At 41.5% G+C, this 22,819-nt stretch overlaps 2 protein-coding genes across 2 annotated transcripts in view; one reads left to right on the top strand and one right to left on the bottom strand.

Moving 5' to 3' along the window:
- The first annotated feature begins 116 nt into the window (after positions 1 to 116).
- Positions 117 to 6,359, top strand: LOC111266702 (protein regulator of cytokinesis 1). Its single transcript, XM_022844410.2, has 7 exons — positions 117 to 220; positions 345 to 444; positions 736 to 864; positions 1,577 to 1,877; positions 3,896 to 4,141; positions 4,662 to 4,813; positions 5,031 to 6,359. Exons 2-7 carry the CDS (start codon positions 395 to 397, stop codon positions 5,944 to 5,946), a joined length of 1,794 nt encoding a protein of 597 aa, XP_022700145.1. The 5' UTR covers positions 117 to 220; positions 345 to 394; the 3' UTR covers positions 5,947 to 6,359.
- A 2,842-nt stretch (positions 6,360 to 9,201) lies between these two features.
- LOC111266715 (uncharacterized) overlaps positions 9,202 to 22,819 on the bottom strand; it is a 42,629-nt gene continuing 29,011 nt past the window's right edge. Inside the window, exons 3-6 of the mRNA XM_022844438.2 lie at positions 13,088 to 13,874; positions 12,257 to 12,666; positions 11,348 to 11,601; positions 9,202 to 10,903 (exon numbers count right to left, since the gene is read on the bottom strand). Coding sequence (XP_022700173.1) covers positions 10,447 to 10,903; positions 11,348 to 11,601; positions 12,257 to 12,666; positions 13,088 to 13,874 — 1,908 coding nt within the window. The 3' untranslated portion in view covers positions 9,202 to 10,446. The remainder of the gene's footprint in view (positions 10,904 to 11,347; positions 11,602 to 12,256; positions 12,667 to 13,087; positions 13,875 to 22,819) is intronic.

Below are 22,819 nucleotides of genomic sequence, written 5' to 3' on the forward strand. Positions count from 1 at the left end.
TATTTTTAATTTCAATATGAAGTGTTCAATACGAACCAACTAACTCAGAAGAAGACTGACATTTATGTTTTCTTTTGACTACGCGGATTAGATCAATAGTAGACGACGCGCAAATGATGTGTCGGGACACGTGCAGAATTGCGTGCGCGATGGTAAAACAAGAAGTACGCGATACAGGTTATCTCTCAATCCGCAGCTTATCGACATTCGTCATCGTAAGGTAGTTACATTTCGGAACACGGCATGCTTTAGTGGTTGTGTAAAATCTAATCGGATCTTGTGATCTAAATTTGGCGTAGATAAAATTCGTGCGTTTTACTGATGAGTAATTGATTATTCTTCAGGAGACTAGGACATCATAACCGGTTGTTCAATCACCCTTTCTCCTGTGACTATGGCGACAGCACGTGCTACTCGACTCGTACCGGCTCGATATCTGTCATTGTATGGCGTTGTTCTCTCTCTACTTTTTCGAATGTCTCATTGTTACATCACTAACTCGAGTAACTATGCTGTTCTAGGGCCTTTCTAATGCGATTCAACTTAATTATTCGCGCAGAGAAATTAGCTTAGTAATCCAGAAGATTATTATATTTAGGTAGATAAAAAATAGTTGGTCGAACGACGAAATCAACCCAGCGATACAATTAACGTTGTGGGTTATGGACGTTTCTCAATACTAAGCTGCGTTTGGAGCATTGAACTAATACTGAATTAATATTTTTTTGTTTTTAGATACACCGATTATGTCGACTCATGCAGTAAGAGCGTACTTCGACTTCAGGATATCTGGGAGAACTGTGGTCATTCAGAAGATATTGTGGATAAGAAAATGAACAGTCTATTTCGTTGGTTTGGCGCGCGGTTCGTACAAACGAATTTGCTCTCTAAGTAAACAGATTTTATTAATCATCATAAATTAACAGAGATTATTTAATCGAAGCCATCTTTCAGATATGTTTTATATTAGATATAAAAAAAAAAAAAAAATAGATATGTCTAGTAGGTGCGTGCGATCAGTAATTTCTATTGTTTAAGAAGCTCCTATGAATTAGCTTGAGTTATGTGTGTATGCTGTGTGGTCGTACTTCTTGAACTGAATTTGTAAGGTCGAGAACATTTTTGCCCAACGGCTGAATTTGGCAAAAGGCTGGAAATGTCGCTCATTCGAAAAAAAAAAACATCGGTATACATAAGAACTCTGATTTTGTTACATAATCTATTCAATTATACTTAAAATAGCACGCACATACACACACACACACACACAGCTTGGTTCTCTTTATCACAATTTAACAAACTATTTTTTATGGGAACTCCTAATCGGAAACGTAACTCTAATACCAATAAAAATACAAGTTATAATTAACAAAATTTTGTTTTTGAGACTAGATGAAGAATTCGTGCCTGCTCTAGAAGCACTGAGTTGCTGGTGTGAGTAACAGTTTAGCAACTGATATTTAAAAGCTCTTTATTATAATTACAAAATTAGGCAAAACGTAAACGAGCCGATAATTATTGACGTTCTTGGAATCAAACAGTAGTACCAAATAATAATTACAACTAATTTGAACAGATGGCAGACGATAATCGAAGACGAACTACAGAGGCTCGAAGATCTGAAGATCAGCATTCAGCTGATACGAAATGAGTTGAGTGAACTTTACAAAAAGTTAGAACTTCCTGAGCCCGTTCAACCTAACGGATTAAACCTACAGCAACAGTTTGAGTGGCTTGACAAATGCTCAAAAGAAGCCGATCGCATACGCAGCGCGAGGATGTTACAATTCAAGGAGCTACGTCGACAGGAACAGAAGATTCTAATCCTAATGAGTGACCAACAGGTCTGGCAAGGTAGCATCGACTACAGTGCGGAGGTACGCCTGCCTATGATTCACCTTTGAGTCTCAGCGTGGGTACATCGAACGAATTTATTACATCACCTGGCTATGGAGGAGCTGGCTGGAAATAGCTATGGTCCTGTCCTTAAAGGCGGCCTATTTTATGTTTAAATTTATTTCTTGCTCAAAACATTCGATCCAGGGCGTCGAAAAAGCGCCTGTCAAGTAGATTTCGGGCTGGATAATCGTTCTACATTGTACCTCTCGGGACATTTTTTATGATACAGTATCCCATTAAACTGGTGCATGCTGGTGTTCGTGCAAGTTTACATATGTTGCAGCCGGTTTAGAGGCCTTGAAAGATGAAGAAAATATTTTCTAGTCAGCGACACGTTACGTCTTTCCTTGAAAACTACTATCAGATTAGTAAAAGAGAAAAGTAGTTTTGTGCTATAAGGCTTAGTAGGGCAACTAAAAACCAGAAGTTTGGTCCCTTTCGTAGAGAAATAACCAGAAGATACTTTGTTTCTGACTCGTCTGTCTAAACCTTATACACATATTTTGTCACTTTTTAAGATCTTCTCAAAGCTCTAGTTTTTTAGTCTTATGAGTTTGTTGAAGAACGCCAGAAGTCAATTGAGAAGTAAACGGGCCTCCTCTGTAATAGAAGATTTGTGTGCAGTATCAATTGGATTGTCAAAGAGTATTGATAATTTTTAAATATAAAGGGAGAAAAAATATTTATTTTATTTTTTTAAATACTGTTGCTGGCTCAATTTTTCCGAGTAACACCATAAAACTTTTGTGATTTCTGGGTAAAAAGTTACCTTTGTATTCCTTCATTGAAACTCCATTAGAGTAGTATTAAAGGAGTTTTGCAGGAACTGCAACCGATGATAGTCTGATGGTCCAAGATTTGGCGTGCATGAAAATTTCCTATCTAAGGCCTTTCAGTTTTTGCCGACTAGTTAAAGATGCATGTGGCCTGGCGCTGGCATGGCAGAAGGCAACACCTTTTTCTGTTTACTAGTTCCTGTCTGTTAGTTGTTGACAGTAGAAGAAGACTCCGAATCAATTGTTCGGCTTGATTTTACTGTTTTTGTAGAGTCTCGTAGATAGAGCTTCGCTCGAGTAATTTCTTTTGTGTCATTCTGTGTGGCACTCGAACATCGAGTTTGTTTGTATAGCTAGCTTTGTTCAAATAGTTAGGAGAGTTTGCTGACGGATGTTTACTTCTTTGGCGATATTATGGCTACTTACGTGGGGGTCGTACTCAACTTTTACCTAATTTCGTTAAGTCTTCCCATTATTTGTCGCCCACTACGTGGGGTATCATCGACATCGAAATTTCCAGAATGAAAGTAACCAAACCATTTTTGGGCTATTTGGGTCCGATTTTGGTATGATTCTTTACAGCTTTACAACCTTAACCAATCTACCTATTGAGTTTGGCCAGAAATTTTTAGGTATGATATTGAAGAACACAGCCAGTAATTTTTTAAATCCATTTAAAAAATGCACTTAATTAAATACCTAAAACACACGTTTTTAAGGGCTGAACTCGAGATAAAGTTTTGGCTATACAATAAGATCATAACCGATTCAGTGATAGAAAGGAGTACTTTTAGATGGTATACAGAAATTAGCAGATAGCATAAGAAAACATCTGAAAAGTGAGCATTACTTTTTGAGCAAGCTAATCAATCCATGAAGGATACTTTTATTATTCGAAGAGAAAAATACAAAATACAAAACAATAATGCGAAAAGTAGTTTTGAGGTTTCAACTACATGCTAGTTGTCAACGAGGTGCCTACTTACTTCGTTCGTGCGCCGTCGGTGTCAAGTTGATTATTTTAAACAGGTAGCTATACCAAAGTTGCGAAAAAACTAAAATCTCTTGTAGACTACGGTAGAGAACAATAGATACTTTAAAGATAGTTAATAGGTAATAACTTTGTTCGTACTTGCTAATTACCATATAAGAAACTCTACATAACAATATGCTGGTCGTCTGTAAAGGTTTAATATTTCGTGTAATGATGCCTGTGGCAGGCAAACGATAAAATCCCAACGGAATCAGAGTTGGCATTGCTATCTGTGCATGTAGCGTCGCTGCGCAAGGAACGGGAAGTTCGACTGGAGAATCTGCGACCAGTCATAGGGGAGGCACGCGAAGTGATGGATCGCATAGGGAAGGTACCTAACGTCGCTATAGAGGAAAGCCTGCAGAGCCTATCGCCCGAACTGTGGGATTTAAGCAAAGCGAACATTGAGTTGGCTGGTGATATGCTCGATGCAGTGAGTAGTAACATAATTGCATTACTTCTTGTGACAATACGCTCGTGTAACGAATCAGTGTGTTTCGACCATATCGCACGCTTCTAAGTGTATAGCAGGCCGTAATATTGAACACTACCTATTTCACAGATGTAACACTTTGGAAGCTTATTGTCAGATTTTACAATATTACAAAAAAAAAAAAAGTGTTGCATTAAGAAGCTTTGCCTTATTAAAAAAAAATAATCCATTTTGGACATTCAATCTGATGGATTCGGCGTACGTTCGTTCGTTAGCGCCTCGATGCAAACAAAACTAAAAAAAGAACGTTATCATTAACTCAGAACGCTCAGGAGACGATCGCAAGTCCGCTTGTATTGACTTCAGTGAATTTCTGAAATGTTTCTTTAGAGTGATTTTCCTCGACCCGAAAGTCGATCGTTAAAAATCTTTTATCAATGCGCAGGTTTTGCTAAAATTGTGATTGTATCTCTTATTTTTTTCGTTTGTCAATAACAGTCTTTCGTTTGTGTATCAACAGTTGCGAATTGAAGAAATGGAGCTCTGTGCGCGTCACAGACTTTTACTTCAACAGTTACAGCGGATATTTAATCGCCTCGACGTCGATTCTGTTGAACGCGAAAAACTACTTGGCCGTCTCAGGTCGACAAAAACCTATCAGGCCGTGAGCAGGTTACTACCCTCGCCAAATCATCTTGTAACACAATTCTAACCCCCTGACAGTATAGAAAAAAAGGATAGGTTATAGAATCGGCGAGTCCCGCAATCCATTATAGCATCAACCTGTTTCAATTATTATGTGTTAGGCACAAAGAACCTACTACTTGACCTTACAGTGTTTGTTATTTGGTAGAATGTGTAACCGTGTCGTCCTTTTCTTTATTTGCAGACTCGAGGAGTTAGAAAAGGAGTACAAATTGTTGGCCAAAGCGAACCTGCCACAGTTCATCGAAAGATTGAAGTACGAAACAAAAAAATGTTATGAAGACCTACGGGCAGAGAGCGGCTGGCGTTTACCCCTAGACCTCGAAAAATTGTCTGATCAGGGACCCTCAGAAAAACTTGTTGAAGCATATGAAAAACACATAGACGACCTGAAGAGCAGACATCGGTCGCTGATACCGTTGTTCAAGCTATTTGACGACTGGCAACAGATGAAAGAGGATTACAGGCAGCTTGAGGAAGCTCAAAAGGATCCACAACGTTTCAAAAATCGAGGCGGCGCATTGCTACAGGAGACCAAGAAACGAGATCGCCTTAAGAAACATCTGCCTTTGATTATGAACCAGATCATGAAGTTCCTTGATGCGTACGAGGCTGACCATGGCCCTGTGTATGTTCATGGCAAAATGCTGCGCGAAATTTTAAACACGGACCAGCGAAGTGGTAACAGCAGAAGTCGGAGCAACTCAACTAACTCGGGCGACGCTCGCACACCACATAAGCCAGTACGAAGCACACCAACGGCGTCTGGTTCGAAGACCTCCAAGCTGCGAAGAGCAGGCACGGCTTTCGAACTCAAAAGCTCATCTGGGGTTAAAGCAGGCGCTGGTTCTGTGCGTCAACCTGATCGGACGAATCATCTGGTAAACGCGTACGCTAACAATGGCAAAATACCGACAAAAAGCTCGGAGAATGTTAACCCTGTCAGAAACAAGGACACTTCTTTAAAGAAACGTACTTTACGAAGGTCACTATCGTATGACGGCTTCAAGGGCAACCTTTCTTCGAACGATTTGCAGTCAACCCGAGTGGCTAATTCCGGAATAGCTACGCAAGCGAGCAAATGTCGATTAATATTTTAACAAATCTTAGTCACTGTCAATGGATCGTAAGAGCGACTGGACTGAATCAGATGTGCATATTTTGTTGACATAATGACATATTATATATACGGTCTTGTATATGCGCAATGCTTGTTGGAACGCGACTTCGATAGCGTACGAACATGTAGAAACAGGAATTGACTCTGATTTAAGTAACAACAAAGAAAGATATTTCACATCAAATTATGGTGCAGAGCATAAATCTCGCCATGTAAATAATATTGTTGACGTCATTGCATATTAGGTACTGTCCTGCATATTAACACTTATTTTTAAAGCTCGACTTCCTTAGCGCGCAAACACGTCGAGATAGAAATTGATTTCGATTTAAGTAATGAAAAAAATTATGTTTTACATAAAAATAAATGGTGTTGGATCGCGTTGGTCTATCATTTTGATGTGTAGCTTCGAATAAGCGTGCAGTCAAAGTATAGAGCCGTCATTGGTTTTTTCACAATCTTGTCCTTAAACCACTTCTCTCTGTTTTCCTATGTTCGTTTTTGCGTCCAGTATTGCCATTAGACATTCACCAACGGTTGGTTAACTCCCAGCACGGAACGAGATTTGATCCAGACCTCTAGGATTAGCAACAAATTCACAACTTACTAGGCTGTCACTGGTACATCTTCAGGCTGCTTAACCGCGTTACTTAGTCCGGATACTGGACTGAGTGAAATGGCGCTCGTAAGAACCTTATTGGAAGGGCTTTCAAGGCAGGCTATCGTTCGACACGCATCTTGCCAAGAGCAGGAGAAGCAAAAACGGAACCCGCCGGTTACTGATTTCTGGCCTCGACCCGACTAGCTTGTGTGTCACATAAATGAGGGGCACGGCTTTGGGAAGGTTGTCGAACAGACAAAAGCTCCTGTTGTCCTCAAGGACGGTAACCTAACGAGTAGCAAAAGGCTATCAAAACGTATCGATAAAGGAGGCCGCCAGTATGCTGCTACTAGATTTTCTGGCAGAGATCATGGGCTGAGGGGACTCTAGAGTGTGCCCTTGGCCGGCCTGCCTGCGTGCAAAAAATAAATGCTGCACTTTTTGAGCATTTAGTGCAGAAGGGCAGTTAGCACAGCGCGGAACAGGACCGCATAGACCAGGGAGCTTATCTTAGGTTCTAAACCATAGTAGGGCTGACCGCAACCTAAACTGTGATATGTGTCTCAAGTGAATGCGGCGTATTTAAAGTTAAAAGGTGAAGTAGATAGGGCAAAAAGAATAAGTATTTTTGAGGATGAAAGAATCAGCAGTTCAGCTTAATAGCCAAGGTCGAAGTCGAGCGTTCAGGTAAATGAGGCACAAGATCTAGTTGTAAGTTAGGGTGCACGCTGAGAAATGTTACCAGCAAAACCTGCGTGCACACGACCATTTTGAGACATATTGCATATTGTTTTTGAATAGGTGTGAAAATTATCCGGAGTGAAAATCCTACTGCGAAGTCCACAATTGATTAACGGCAGGATTTTTATCTCAGTAAAGAATGCATTGAGTTAATTCAGCCATTTGTGCGTTTGTCCCGATAACCTAAGGCTTACTTCGTAATACATATGCAGTGGACATGACATTCAAAGATGGCGACCAACAATGTCACAAAATTAATAGCGAACTATTGGACCTTGCTGTGTAATCCTATCTAGACTAGTTTAAATTCAATATATCTACGAATAAAGTTCTGAAACTTAATTCGTCATGCGCAGAGATACTCTTTTGGAGCCATTTACCTATTTTCCTGCCGGTCTAGAAATTCCCTTAGTTACCTACATTCCGGTATAAAAATGATGGTATATGCTAATGATGTAAATATGTATGGGTATTAATGATGGAAGACAACCTACAAAAAAATGTGAATGTTTATGTTTCTTCTATTTTAAAAAAAAATCTCAAAGTAGATTCGAATCATTTAATCCGTTAAATAAAGATTATATTAAGAATAAAGCGCTAATCCTAACCGATAGAATATGTGACTTAGAAATGACAACAATAACTAAGTTGAAATACAACATTGTAGCACGCGCGTCCGGTAAACACAAATGTAAATAAACACAAATTTTCGTGAAATACAAAACTAATCAAAGATGGAAAGTTTTCCCAGTGTGCACGAAAAGGATTTGTACATTAGCTAAAGTATATTACATTGTATTTTTTGTTAGAATTTTTTTTTCATTATTGATGTTTGGCAGTAACTAGTAGGCGTATTACACGCAATAAATGAGGAATATGTAATCGCCGTTGAGCCAATTTTTTGTTCTCTTCTTTTTATATTTGGTTATACAGATTTCAAAGTGTGTTATATTTGTTTCTATGGCTTGCTGGCTGGTACTGTTGTTGAATAAGATTTTATATATAAAGAAATCTTCCAAATCTACAGCAAGGAACGAAATGTAATTTTATGTAGATGACTTTACTAGCTCACACTGGACTGGCTAATCATAATGCGTAAGACAAAGCAGGCAACATTACTTGTAAGTTGACCTCAAATAAATGCTTAAGGAAATCAAGGATTAATCCTGCATTAGCATCGCTTCCGTAAGAAAGATACAACCTTTTTTTATGGAATTCGGTATTATCCGAGTTTAGTTTTTTTCTAGAATCTTTTCAACCTTCTTTGATCCGAGAAGACTCGGATCTTCAACGATATGACGAATAAAAAGGCGAAAATAATATATTCAGTTTGATGCAAGTACTGCAAATGAGCCTTGATAGTTGAGATGGTGCTACCGGGATATGCGCTAACGGTTCTAGTACAATAAGCTGAAATGAATTGAGCTAAATGTTAGGATAGGTGTAGCATAACCAAAGAAAATCATCGTCCATTAACTGCATGTCACTGCATCGATTAACAGATTTACGAAATGGTCGGCAATCTGAATATCGTGGTATGACAGTATTCAAAAACACAGAAACATGGGGTTCGCGCATCTGTAGACATATATACAACAACATGTCTAGTAGGTAATGTATTTGCTCGGTAGACTCAGATATACGTTGTGGTCTAGCTTTGAATACGGTCATGGAGGCCGAAAAGCGACCATTTGAGAAAGAACATTTGAGGTTTTTTATCGGACAAAAAATACGAATAATAGAAATTTGTCCGAGATCATTGTACAAATAAGTGATTCAGGATAAGATATATTGAAGTGACCCAACTTCTGGATCTTTTCCATTGTTTTAAGCCTCATATATTATGTAATGAAGTGTTAATTCTATTTAAACGTTAATTAAAACAAATCTTAGTGGGAATTTGTTGATCTCAATTTATTTCTTTAGAGCGCAGTTGCAAATATATGTATACATATATATATATATATATATATATATATATATATATATACTAAGACAAAATAACCTTGCACTTATAATTTAAGGTGCTCAAATGACCTTGGTGAGATGCCACATAAAAAGTAAGCGCTCTATGCAGATACACTGTGGGTTTTCGCGCTACACAAAATGATGTATATACAAGTGGCGGGTGCGGGCGCGCCCCCGTCTTTTTATGAGGTTCTACGGCTCCCGACGGCAATAGCTAAGTGGCAGTTCGCGTCTGTTTCAAAACCAAATTAACGTCTTGTTTTACTTGAAGTATCGTTCTCATGGGCGGCGTGTTAGGACGATCTTCTGTGTCTTTTTAAGCCGCAAATTATTGTTTCTGTTGAGGTTTGGCACGCGTACGTTGTGGACCAGCGTGGAACAGACAAAACTCATAGTACTACCATCATTATTATACTTAGAAAAGATGAAGCTTATAATTAGCGGATAGAACGAGCAACGCGACGAGCTTTGTTGGATATTTATGAAACGCATATGGAACGTGCTGAGTCACAAAAGATTGAAATTCCAAAGGTAATTGTCACTTTCCTGAAGAAAAAATCGATATTGTGTCAACGGTTTGTATACAGGTGCAGAATTGAAACGAGGTGTCGAGGTTCGACTAGAGGATGGAAAAATTCATATACGGGTAAGCGAGTGAATCTGTTCGAATTAGAGGCTGTGATACGAGAATGTAGAATAGTTAAGTTTATTAGTCTACAGCAGAGAGGTCCATACGCACTGCCAGGGATAAATACAATGTTCTCACCCCCCCGGCTTGGCAATAAATATCGTTAGTTTCAATAACGGCACTTAGTATTTAGTTTATACCTAGGAGTTGTATCGATGACTATGGCCGCGGCTCCTAAAACATTAAGCCAGCTCTATAATGATGTACACTCAGATTCCTCATCAGCATTAAAGTCATCATCTTCATCATGGTTCTTTAATTGGAACACATGTTGAGATGATACCTATATGACGACGCCATGATGTGATGAGGTACAACATTAATAGTAACAGCCGACTACGAAGTGTAGATGCCGTTCGTGCAGAGTAACAAACATTAGCTGGTCAAGACAACCGATATTTATCAGCGTAGTTGTGGTTGTAGATCTCATCGAGGCGGGACGCGGTAATATGAAAATTGCAATTCAAATTAATGGCCACGTCCTACTGCGTCTGCTCCTTTGTCTTCTTGGTAAAAACGGGCAGATCATGCGGGTAGCTTTTAAATGCCGGCCCCAATTGGTTTTGCTTATGACGAATGTAAAGAAACGCACACATAATGCATGTGACGACGAGGACGATAAGAAGAAGCAGCAAAACCGATGCGAAGCCCATTATTGACATACAGACCATCGAGCTCAATTCCTCTTGGTTGAATTCTAGAGGATGTTCCTGAGTCGAATTGCCCAGGTTGAAATCCACGTCACCGGCGCTCAAGACACGAATCACCTTTGATACGCCGATATCCTTCTCACCATCGTCCCGTTTTCCAGGTAGAACAACTTCCCGACGGAAACGTCCCAGGTCACGCTCCTGGCGTGACAGCGTCGCCGAGTACGTAATTTGACGATCACTGGCTGCGTGTTGATCATCCTGGGCACATTGTTCCGGGCACTGGTATCTGCATGAAGTAAAATAGTTAATTTATATGCATGACGATACCAATTAAGAGGACTGATTTTGGAGATGCTGTTTTGTTAAAAGTAATTATGGCTGGATAAAAACAATCAGTAGCATTAGCTCTGGTCTCCCTGAATGTATATACAATCAGTCAAAATCTCCCGTAGGAAAACCTTGTTTTTGTTCACTAAAACTCTATTTCGTTGTGGTACTTTGCTTTGCGGGAATTCTCCTAAACCATAATATCTAGGTATCAAGTAGTTAGAATCAGTGCTCTTAACAAATCACTAACGTAAATACTTTTACCTCTAAAAAGCACAATCTACCACTATCACGCGAAAAGCAACAATCATTTACGTAGTTTTATGGATTAAGATTCATGGTTCAGGCAAGAATTAGTTACTCATACGTGATATGTTGACTAACAAAACGTTAATACACAAACCTGCAGATCTGGATGGTGCACTGGAAGTGAACTTCCATTGTGTCCGGGAATTTGAAGGCCTGGAAATGTGCGTACGAAAGCACAGTAGCAGACGAACCAAAGTTCTTGATCTTTGTGAAGCGGGACATCAGCTTGGGCCTAGCGACGCATCCCTTCGAGTCAACTAGTTCGATCGGGGCCCGTTGTCCGTCATGAGCTATGCAGTTCCTTACCAGCATATCGAATTTGTTTTCGTCATCTTTGATAGCAAGTACCTGAAAATGTTATGAGTTTTATGTCCGACATCACCGTTAGCTACTACTCCAGGCCAATTACATGTAGCTAAGTCATGTGTGACAAAAGCACTGAAATTATCGTTGCGTAAACAACAAAATCGTCACTAGCATTCTCTAAAGGAAGATATATTGACTAGATAAGAGCAATATACAAGCGTAATATGAAAAAAGTAGGAGGTGGCTGCTGAAGGTCCGGATCCACACCAAAAGGCATGGAAAGAATAGATCAGAAACTTTTAAAAAAGTTACGAATGGATAGTATACAGCATAGGGAAGGTCAAAAAGAATCCAGTCCAACATTCCGTTTTACGTAGCGCAGCCTCATAACAGCCATCATCATCACGAATCAGATAGCTAGATATCATGCATCTTACTTTGAGAAGCTTTCCTATCGAACCGTTGCCGCCGGCACATCGATCTGCTTCTAGCAGAAGAATTAAGATTTGATGGCAGCTCTAGTTTGTGGAACCACTGAGTCAAGAGGTTTGCGCAAATCCAGATGACCTGAGTCGACTGGGTCTCGAGCCCGTAACAGCCAGGAGTCAGGAACAATCAAGAGTGTTCTCAAAGCGAAATTCGCCATAGAAATACGGAGGCAAGGGCCTCTGTAATGCGATTTATCCGTTAAACTTACCATTGTCATCGTCTGGCCGATCTTGACAATACCGGCTACTTCTGACGCCCACGGTCCTTTGCCAGCCTGGATCTGCATCCAACATCCGACGTTATCTCCGGCAAAGTCTGCACGAACTACGTCCAGCATATCGACGGGGAACGGACGGAAAGTAACAGCCTTCTCGTAGTTGTTGTGCCAGGTACAACGTAGCTTGCGGGCCTGGTCCCATACCTCCTGTACTTGTGGGTCGTATTGGATAATGATAGTGTTCTCGAAGAACGAACCTGTGGCAGTGTTGCCCTCCTGACCGTACAAACCGTTTTGCGCATTTCCTACGGTACCACATGAATTGATCGAAATATCAAAGAATACCGACTTCTTGCCGCTGCCGGCCGGCAGGTGTACGCATGAACCATATGAGTAATGACCTGTTTTGAAGAATAGGATATAAGTAAAACAAACAGTGATTGAAAAAGTTAACAAAATAGCAGATTGTTTTCGATTACACATAGTGTGGAAAAAGTAGTAGAGTAGTAGAGAGGCAATGGCAAACATATCAGGATTACCATTTATGCTTTTGTTTTCAGATTTCTCATTGGCTTTTCTTTTTTATTGTTCAGTAGGTCGCCTGATCTTTCCGGGACCGTAGCCGACCCTTTTCTGGCTTGCATGACGATTTTGTCTCCGTTGTAGAAGGGCAGGGTTTAACGATCCTTGGGACACGCACCACACGCACTAGCACACACGACACATACGTTCCAAACAAGACACATGTATAGTGTACGGATATTAAACATAAAACATGCGGATAGCAGTGCTAATGCGGGTCATCATGCACCCTTGAGTTACCCTTCGAGAAGATGAGTCCGTTGAATGGCCGGTCAAACTCGACGACTACTTTCATAAGGTTTTTCTCACACTTCACATCAAGGTGGACAATTTTTGGCATATCGGGCTGTGAAAGGGGCCACGCCTCTTCCGGGTCGATATGGGCTGGCTGGTGATTTACGGGTATGGGAGCTACGGCGTTGTCGTGAACTTCTTCATGATGCTCCTCATGGTGTACGTGAGGTGAACCTTCATGTTGGACATTGTGCAGGGGCGTCTCCTGGTGGGCGGTAGGCTCAAGCTGATGAGGACCGTCGTCAGGTTGAAACGCCACTGCATGTTGTGGAGCCGGTTGGTTAGGCACATCAACCTGTGGCTGGGGGGGGTGGAAAACGGGACCAGGAAGGCCTTGATGAGGCAGCTGAGGATGCCCATGTTCTACTGGCCATGGCTGAGGGCCATGGTGCTGCATCTGAACGAACTGTTGTGACTGGCCGATATCGCGCGGCTGAGCAGCATGTTGGTGGATAACATTAGATGGGGCGTAATTTAAACCATGCGCATTGAACGGGAAGCCTAATGGGAAGTGATGCTGGAGCTGTGACGGTGCCTGAACACGATTCTCAATAATGTGGCCAGCCTCCTTTTGTTCATGCTCTGACGAGATGTGTTTGTCGGCGTGTAAAGCAGAATCAACGGCATCAGCAAAGGCATCTTCATGGGAAGAGGCCGCTGCTTCAAGATCAGCTTCAGCTGAGTCCGATGCTGGTTCTGATTGTTTCGTATCCTGAGGATCTTCCGCCAGTGCCTGTGAGAGATGGTAACATAAATAACTTTAATACAAAATCAAAACGAAGTTCATAATACACATATATTACTTTCAAATAGCTTAGACTAGCATAATTGTATATACTGCGTGTCACTTTTTGAAATCTTTTATATACATATAAAATATATAAATAAAAAAACAACATATATATGAAACATATTTTAGGTTTTTTTTTTAGCTTTTATCGTTTCGAGTCGATGCGAAAGCACACTCGCGATACAATGCAACAACCAAGATATTCTACTATGTAATTGCAAATGAACATAGGTAAACAACAATATTGCTTCTGCCTCCGGCTCGGGCTCGGATTATCTAATGCTATCCAAATCAAGCACGATAGAAGACCATTTACCTTACAGGCCGCGTGTACCTGTGTGGCTAGTAGCGGAGCGGGCGTGGGCATGATTTAATGGATAAGGCGGCGAGTGACTGAGCAACGTCAAATGAGCAAAAAAAAAAAAATGACGTGCCTTACGGTACGCAATTTACGATACATGCAGAGCACGCGAAGCGCGTGCGTCTTCTTCTATCGCCGTTAGCCAAACAGGAATCACCGCGCACAATGCGGATGGCCAATGAGCGACGAATAACAGACAACAGATTAGCATCAAGCAGCGTCATTATCACCACCGGAATCTATAGCAGTACCATCTATGCGCACTGCGATACAACAAGCGAGTCCTGGCGGGATGGATGCTCTATCACCGTCGCAGCTACACCTAGAGCCCCTTGTGCCGCCGCTTCTGTGATTCATATATGCCATACAGACTAACTATAACTCAGGTCAAAGTGTGCCGTCCCAGATTTTGTGCTCCATCCATCGTATCGTCATCACGTCTTCAATTGAAAACGACAATCTTCTGTCCGTCTTGAATGAGCAGTGATTCGCTCCTTGCCACTGATGAGTAAGCAGCGAACAGAGGAACGGCGATAATATCGAAAGTGACAAATAAAACTAGCTCGCGGGTAGACGAGAGTGATCGAAGGCCGACCAATAATTCGACCGGCAGGCCAGATAAAGACAAATGGCCAGTCAGTCAACTACCCTGGCCGTTCCTAACTCCCGTTGTTTCGTCTTACGCTATAGTGCCATGCACCGGGACATATAATTCGTGTCCAATAGGTACGTGTGTGTGCGTAGGTTTACATTATCATAATTGTCATAAGTTTGTCGAGAGATTGGGAACGGTTCGCAGCAGAACAGTCCCGTTTATCGTTAATCCTCTGTTGCTGATATGTAGTCGTCGTTGTTGTTTGCTATGGGTTTGACTTGTGGCCTTGTATAGCAACAACAACATAGCAGTAGTGAACAGTGAAATCAGTAAACGACGAATCGGAGCAGGAACTCTATGGTTCTCAAACGAGAGCTATTATTGGCAAATCGTAATAGAACTCAACAGGCAATAGGACCTGGGCCTATAAATGCGCTTGACGACGACGACGACGACAACAATAGCAGACCACATCACGATTAAATCTGAATAAAGTAACAGCAGCTGTGTTCAACGACAGTAACGTAGTTTAATGTAGTTCAATGCGTATTACTCTTCTGTGTCTCTCGTACCTAGAGGGCAAAATCAACCTGTCCGTTTCCAAGTAAACAAAAAAAACCTACGTAAATATATAGTTTAACTACTCTTACTGTTAACGCTGATAGTCACCTTCAGTAGTCAACATCAAGTAGCGTTTTTCTGATGACGGGCGTTTTTGCCTGCGCGTTTAGTTACGTGTACTTGATGCCTCTATTTATGCACAGACAAACGGTCACAGATAGACGGTCTAGCTTTTCTCTTGCAACCGAATTTACTGCGTTCGATTAATGACCCTAACACTAAAGCCAATAAAGTGTTGAATAGTATAGATTATACGAATTTATTGCTGGCCATCAACGTCAAAAATACGTTTACTGACCGGTTGTTCCGTTCTGTTGTCTAGTAATGGAAAGTTCAGCGATATGTAAAACGATGCACTTTTCGGGAGCATTTCTCTAGTGAGTTAAGTTAAGGAGCACTACAAGATTGTCAGTTAGGCTGCAGCAGAATTTGTGGAAAGGTACGCGAATAGGTAATGCTAATTCTGTACACACTTTGCATGCGCAACGTGCGACCAATTAAGCGACTGCCGACGGCGGCTTCTAGCTATTGCTGGAAGGCTGACTGATGATTTAGTTTTTGCCGTGCGTACGTATTTTTCGTCTTGTGTTTTCTCTTTCACTCTCTGGGTCCAGCCGGCCATTTTACTCCCCCCTGGATCCCACTACCTCACGGCCGGCTGGCCATTTGAAGATAGCAATGCGGGTATCTCTAGATCAGAAACACTGCAAACTTGTTCACTTCATCGCTCTACCCAGCTTTTCATTTTTTGACTGTAATTGATGAACTGGCTAACTTACGACGTTCCCGTCGTTCGTCGGTGAGGACTGAGGCCCAGTTAGGTCGAGCGCATTTCGACGCGTTTGGATTTTTGCCTTTGACAATGGGTTTACTGATCGTGGTTGTGGTGGTCACCATTACAGTCATCTTAGTCATCGTAAGAGCTAGGGAAGAAAGCGGACAGGCGCGTATATTGGATGGATAGATGAGCCATAATGATATGACACGTCCAATATTTTCATGATACGGTTCAATCCAGTATCCGGTGAGTAGTCGACGGCAGCATCTCGTTATCCGTCAATTGGATTACTGCTGAACTGAGTTGCCTTTCAGCTGTTGCCGGTTGGCTAATTACAGCCGTTCTGACCTGTTTTGGACGCGTTACCATCGTGTTCAAAGTGATTTTCGCTTGTACGTAGTTTCGCCACTGTCCATCGCTTGCAGCAGTACATCGTCAGGAGCAACGGAGACACTAGCAGCGGTAGTGGCATCCTGGCGTTTTCTACCGTCATTAGTAGCAACAACCGCCATACTTATATAAATGGAATACCGACAGTAATAGTAACGGTCGCCGCATCGTTGTAATGCTTTATAGTTCGTACTCGTCCATCTTTCCCACCTTGCGCTGGATACCTTCTTCCCTCGCCGTCGTCATCATCGTTTTGGTCTGTCTCTAGTGCCTGGGCCGGTTTCGTTCTCGAAACTTGCCGCGCTGCTCGACTTTGGCAGGCCAGCGTTCGACCCCGATTCGTTGGGCTATCGGAGACAAAGCTATCCGGAGCATTCAGCCGGCAAGAGGCAATGTAGCAGAACTCCTATTTACCGTCTTGTTCGTTGCCATCTTTATACGTAAGATTAGTTCTGTTCCTCGCCTTTGATCGGATGCGGGTGAGTGTCGATTTAACCAAAACAAAAGAAGAATTAGGGAGGGAACAGCGCCACAGCAAACGCCAGCACACGCACGCATAACCCACAGGCCAACCAGCCTCTATCATCACCGTCAAATTCATCAACATCTGTCCCGTTATCACCACGATTGCCTCTGTTGAATTCTGTTCCTTTGTACACTGTTTTCGCAATCCATCTTCTTTCAGATACTTCGCTGATTCAAATGGGACAGACCGCAATTTGTGTATGATAAGGTGTACAATAGACACACAGAGCTATTTTTACTAGGCAGATTCGAGTTTGTTGGATGAGCATTACTGTCACCAAATCAGCGCCATCGTCGTCGATGACTGCTGTTACTGTCGACTAGTAAAACTATAACTCATCTTTGTTTGTTTCATCCTCTACTGCTACTTTTTTGGGTGCACTTTTTTATTTCCATCGAAGGTACGACATGAGTAGCCAGGCTGGCGACAGTACAGCGGACCTGCTCGTGGGTCCGCGATAGTCCCGCTTTTCAACAGGTAGCGACCACTGCAGCAGTAGTAACATGACGCATCCCCTGGAAGCCTGTTTAGTTAGCTCCCGTTCCCAATTCAGAGCGAGAAAGAGTTGTAGGGGTTTCCGTTCTAACCTGGATGCTGGTTGCCCTCGGACTCTGCTCTCGGTCGATCAGACATATGAGCTACCAAACAAGCCTACCGCGCAGATAATGGTTTCACAGTTACTGCTATATTTTTGGATAGACACCAAACCTTTTGTTTTCCAGCCCGGATCAGTTCGGTTCCATTTGATGATCTTCGCATTTCGTTACAGGACGGATCATCTGTTATCTTCACCATTACCACTACGATCAACGTACTGCAATGACGTCGACGATTCTATGAAACGTCAAACCCCATTGAGGCACGTCAACATCAACAGCAGTAATGACAATACCACTAGAGGTACAAACAATAAAGGGAATAAGGCCACTTCAGTAAGTGCGTTGTCCGGCTAGTGAGGTGGTATTACCTCCTACGATTTTGTTAACAAACACAAATGATCTAGAAGCTAATTCGAGCTCCGTCCGCAATCACTATTTAATGAATGAAAACCTGTTATGTTCTGTCAAATCGAACATTTTTAGAATATTTTATTTTATGTGTATCAACTGTATATCCTGTATATTGTAAAGGAGTAGTCTTGCCTTGTAGCTGTAGCCTGATCTCACAGACAATCCGTCTTTGACTGCAACAGGTCCAGTGCTAGCAATCGACTAATGTTCAATCACTTTATATACGTTGCCATGTTAGACAGTAATTGATCGCGATCACACCGACGACGACCAATTTCTTCTTCGACTCCTGGAAAAGTATAATAGTACTACAAAGGGCTTTTCTAAGAAAAACAAAATAAGCAATTACTATTCTTATTGTCGCCCTTAATTTCACACCGTTCGGTGCGTTACGTGCTTGACGACCGTCAGTATTAGAAAATCGACAGAAGATTTTCAGGTTAGGGACGGGATTCAAGCGAAGGGACCCAGTACTAAACAGAACGGAACTATTTTTTTTTTGGCCGGTAGTGGTGACGAAAGGGATCGTGCAACCCACCGATGGCGACCCGCAAATTGCCGATACCAAATTGATATACAATGGTAAATAACACAATCCTGTGAGGACTGCGTTTACAACTATCAGCGTATCTGGTTGGTACCGCCGGGTGTTTTGATAGCCCATTTGTTATTGGCCGTCCTAGAAATACGTATACCCTATAATATCAAATGTGGCTCGCTCAATCAGGTACTTATCACTATTTCTATAGATAGAAGAATGTTCATAGAAAACGTTCCTATATTTCAAGCGTCATATGTAAATTCATTACTTGATTTCTAGTGAAACCTGTTAACGCCTGATAAGCGTGTAGTCTTTTTTTTTTGACTTTTTTTTTTATTGAATATAGAGGAGGCGCTGTAAAATGATTATTATAATAACGGGAGTTAATCGTCTTTACACGATTATTATTTATCAACTAGTAATTTAGCAAACCCGAATTTGCAATTTTTTAATTTTCACGCAAATGATCAAGATTTTCTCTGTTTTTTACGTACCGTCTGCTGTCTGATGACTACATACGATCATTGTTATTACGTGTGGATTAACAGGTAGTCTATCAAAAACCAAACGCAAGATAACGGAACAGATGACGATTTTTGCACTGGCCCAGCAACCCAATGGCTGATGACAGCAGTTGAGATGAAACCGGTATATTGCATGTGTATGTACCAGAAATAGAACCATCAAAAGGGTAATGTGTTTATTGCTACTGAACGATAATAAATCTAGTTGTCACGGTTTACCCCAGACCGGCAGCTCACTGCCCGTCAATATGGTTGCCTGTCGACATACACATATAGACATAAATGTCTATTTCAATAAAACATAACGATTGTCCATTCCTGAGCCTGCCTTTTAAATGTCAGAACTTCATCTTCTTAAGCACATCAGATGTTGGTCGGGGAAAACCAGCGCTCTGACTATTGCTTTCGCCGTTATTCTCCGGCAAGCAAAGGACGGTCGTTCCATTAACACACAACCAATTATCATGTATCGACCATATACGTGTGTGTCCGTATTGAAGAGTATGGCATACTCCTATGTGGTTTGTATAGGGACGGTCTGCCGTCTTTGTCGCTTCTAAGTCTGTCCCAAGGGTTGTTTTTGTTTTGTTGTCGCCGACCGGTCTATCCATTATGCTAAAACTCTATAGAAATGTCCAGCCATTCCATTCGTTATTGCCGTTCACGAGAGATAGTGCCTATAGCCGTTACACCAATGAAAACTATGGCGACATTAGTGCTATAGTTACCGACTAGACAAGCTGAGTGGGAGTTTGTCAGCTCCATCCTCGTCGAAAAGAGCAACGCTCTTGGGAGAAAGCAAAGACATGTAGCAGCAATGTCTTCGTTCGATGCAATGAAGGAAAGCATACGCATTATGGGTAGCAGCAGCAGCAGCAGCAGCAGCTATCCCTCAAGGCTTTCGTTGCTTTCCGTCGCACCAAAGTCAATGCATGTATAGTTTACTTTCTACGATTTGTTCAAATCGAAATTGGTTTTAGCGATCTCTCCTTTTGTCTAGTACGCGGTCATTACCGCCGTTTTTTCATGGACAACAAGCCAAACGCAACCCCCGCGGTATCGTGACCGAAGCGATAGAGGGAATGACCCAGACTACCTCGTTTACCCTAGTCATTATATATACTACGACCGCTGCTATTGATGTCATCGTTTGCCACCAGAATGAAGCATGTAAGTAAACGGAATAATTTGGTTGGCCAAGGGTTGCTTTTGTCCTGTTTTCTTGCGCTGTGTTTAGATGCGCTGGCGATTGTAGCTTGACGATGGCGACAACGACGTCGGGGCTTTTCGGAAGATTTTGACCTTTCGTTCGGCAGAGTGCGCTGCCACAATTGTAATTCTATAGTCATCGGTTTACCGCAACCGCAGGCTACCGCTACCGCATTGCTTCAACGAACAACAAGCACGTCGCGTCAACAGATGTCGTTCTATGCTGGAAGTCCTTGCTGCAGAGTTCAAAAGCAAGTGGAGTTCCTCTCAGCATCATTGAATCAGACTCTAAGCCCGGTCTATCTTTGAGGTTTGGCTAGCGGCCAGCAATGTTGCTAATTCAGACGTCGTCAACTCTTTTTCGTCTTGATCTTCTTGCACAGCGCTTTTTAGCAGGCGTGCCCGTGTGCATTGCTTACTCTCTTCACGAGTGCTTCTGCTGCTACGGCTGCAGGTTTCAGCGCAACGGATACAAACACAACAGCAGCTAGAGTAACCGCAGTCGCCTTTGCCACGTAAATCCATGCAACCGACGTACCCTTTCATAGCATGCTATTTGTGTCATTCATGGGTCCTGGATTAATCAGGCTCGACTATTGCCGTTATATAATTGCTGTTTATTAGATCGCTAGGCCTGCTCTGCCGTTTCTTCTAGCTTGTTTGTTCACTCCTGGATTGGATTCACGCAACTCATCTCATACGGCAAACGCTCGACGTACGTTCCAGCATGGCACGGCATGCACCCACCATCAACAGGCCGTTAGCAACATAACGTTACTTCAGTGTATCCGTACTTCAAGACAGACCCTAAGTGTTTCGTATCGCTGGGGTAAACGCACCGTCGCAGAAGGATTTTTTTCGATGCATATTTGGAAATAGTATGTTATTTTAGGGCCGTTATTCAATTCGAATCGGAAAAAAAACTGACCGCGAAAAAAAAATACGCTCTATAAAGATTAGCCTTTTCTGGCTTTGCCTACTGAGACAACAGGACAAAAAAAATCACTGAACAAATCTTATTACGTTTTTTAATGATTTGCGAAGACTTGGTGCAGGTTTTTGTCGATACATATGTGGCATATTACATGTAATAACTGGAAATTATAGAAAATTTTCCTAAATGAAATATTTTACCAGCAAATTAACATTTCGTAGGGGGGTTATAATTAAATAGACGAGTTTTAAATTAACTAGAAAGCTTCCATCTCCATAATAAAAGAAAGGACATCAGTTAGAGATGAATGGAGTAATCGGTAATCGCTCCATGTTCCTCTTCACTGTAACGTCATCCAGGCGATCCATTTCGCCGTTCGTTCATTATCTTTGCTACGTTCTGTCAGATGTGACTACGTTTACTGGCTTGTTAATTCATTTAATGCAGTTTGTTATGACGATGCTTGAAGAATATGCGCATTTGTACATCGCGAATGAAGATGGGTTTTTGAATCAGGGTTACTTTTCATTTCTTGCTCCCTTTCAAAATAATATTCATATCATTCATAATATGTGTCAGCGTGGCCGCTCTGATCTAAATGATTTTCGGCCTAAGTCTGACTCCGTTTTCGATTCGGGTGCATGAAGTCCCATGAACAAAAACTTCCAAAGGTACGGTCTAGAAAGCAGAGTTCGCAGATCAGCACAAGAAAGGAGCATACAAATATCGATATTTCTCTTCAAAAGAGCGTTTTTAAATAATGTGGATACCTGAAAAAAGTTTCTCCCGAATAAATTTGATGGCAGTGAATTGCTTATCGAAAAGAATTTAACAAAACTAAAATTTAGAACCCCTTTTACAAGCGTCTGCTTCGAGGAATCAAAGACGAATTTCAAATACAGGTAAGCTTTTCGAATTAAGCAAGCTTACTAATGCTTCAATAAATTATTACTTTTCTCGTTACCTTACTCCTATTCTGACAAATAAAACGAGATCGAAGCAGTTAATCAAGTTAAAAGAACAACATAGACAGATAGTAGATAGATAGGTAGATATGATAGAAAGATAGATAGGTAGATATGATAGATAGATAGGTAGGTAGATATGATAGATAGATAAATATCGGTAGATAGAGAGATACCGATGGACAGGTAGGTAGATAGATATATAGGTATCGATAGGCAGACAAATATCGGTAGATAAATAGATACCGATAGATAGATATCGACAGCTATCGATAGATAGATATCGATAGACAGATAAATATCGGTAGGTAGATACCGATAGATAGATAGATATCGACAGATATGGATAGATAGATAGATAGATAGATATCGATAGACAGATAAGTATCGGTAGGTAGATAGATACCGATAGATAGATAGATATCGACAGATAT

The sequence above is a fragment of the Varroa jacobsoni genome, unplaced genomic scaffold (genome assembly GCF_002532875.2).
Source record: "Varroa jacobsoni isolate VJ856 unplaced genomic scaffold, vjacob_1.0 scaffold_1109, whole genome shotgun sequence".
Lineage (NCBI taxonomy): Eukaryota > Metazoa > Arthropoda > Arachnida > Mesostigmata > Varroidae > Varroa > Varroa jacobsoni.

Coding starts and splice junctions, on each gene's coding strand:
- LOC111266702 (XM_022844410.2), top strand. CDS start 395: ATGGCGACAGCACGTGCTACTCGACTCGTACCGGCTCGATATCTGTCA. Junction 865..1,576: donor TTTCGTTGGTTTGGCGCGCG/GTTCGTACAAAC, acceptor TAATTTGAACAG/ATGGCAGACGATAATCGAAG. Junction 4,142..4,661: donor CTGGTGATATGCTCGATGCA/GTGAGTAGTAAC, acceptor GTGTATCAACAG/TTGCGAATTGAAGAAATGGA.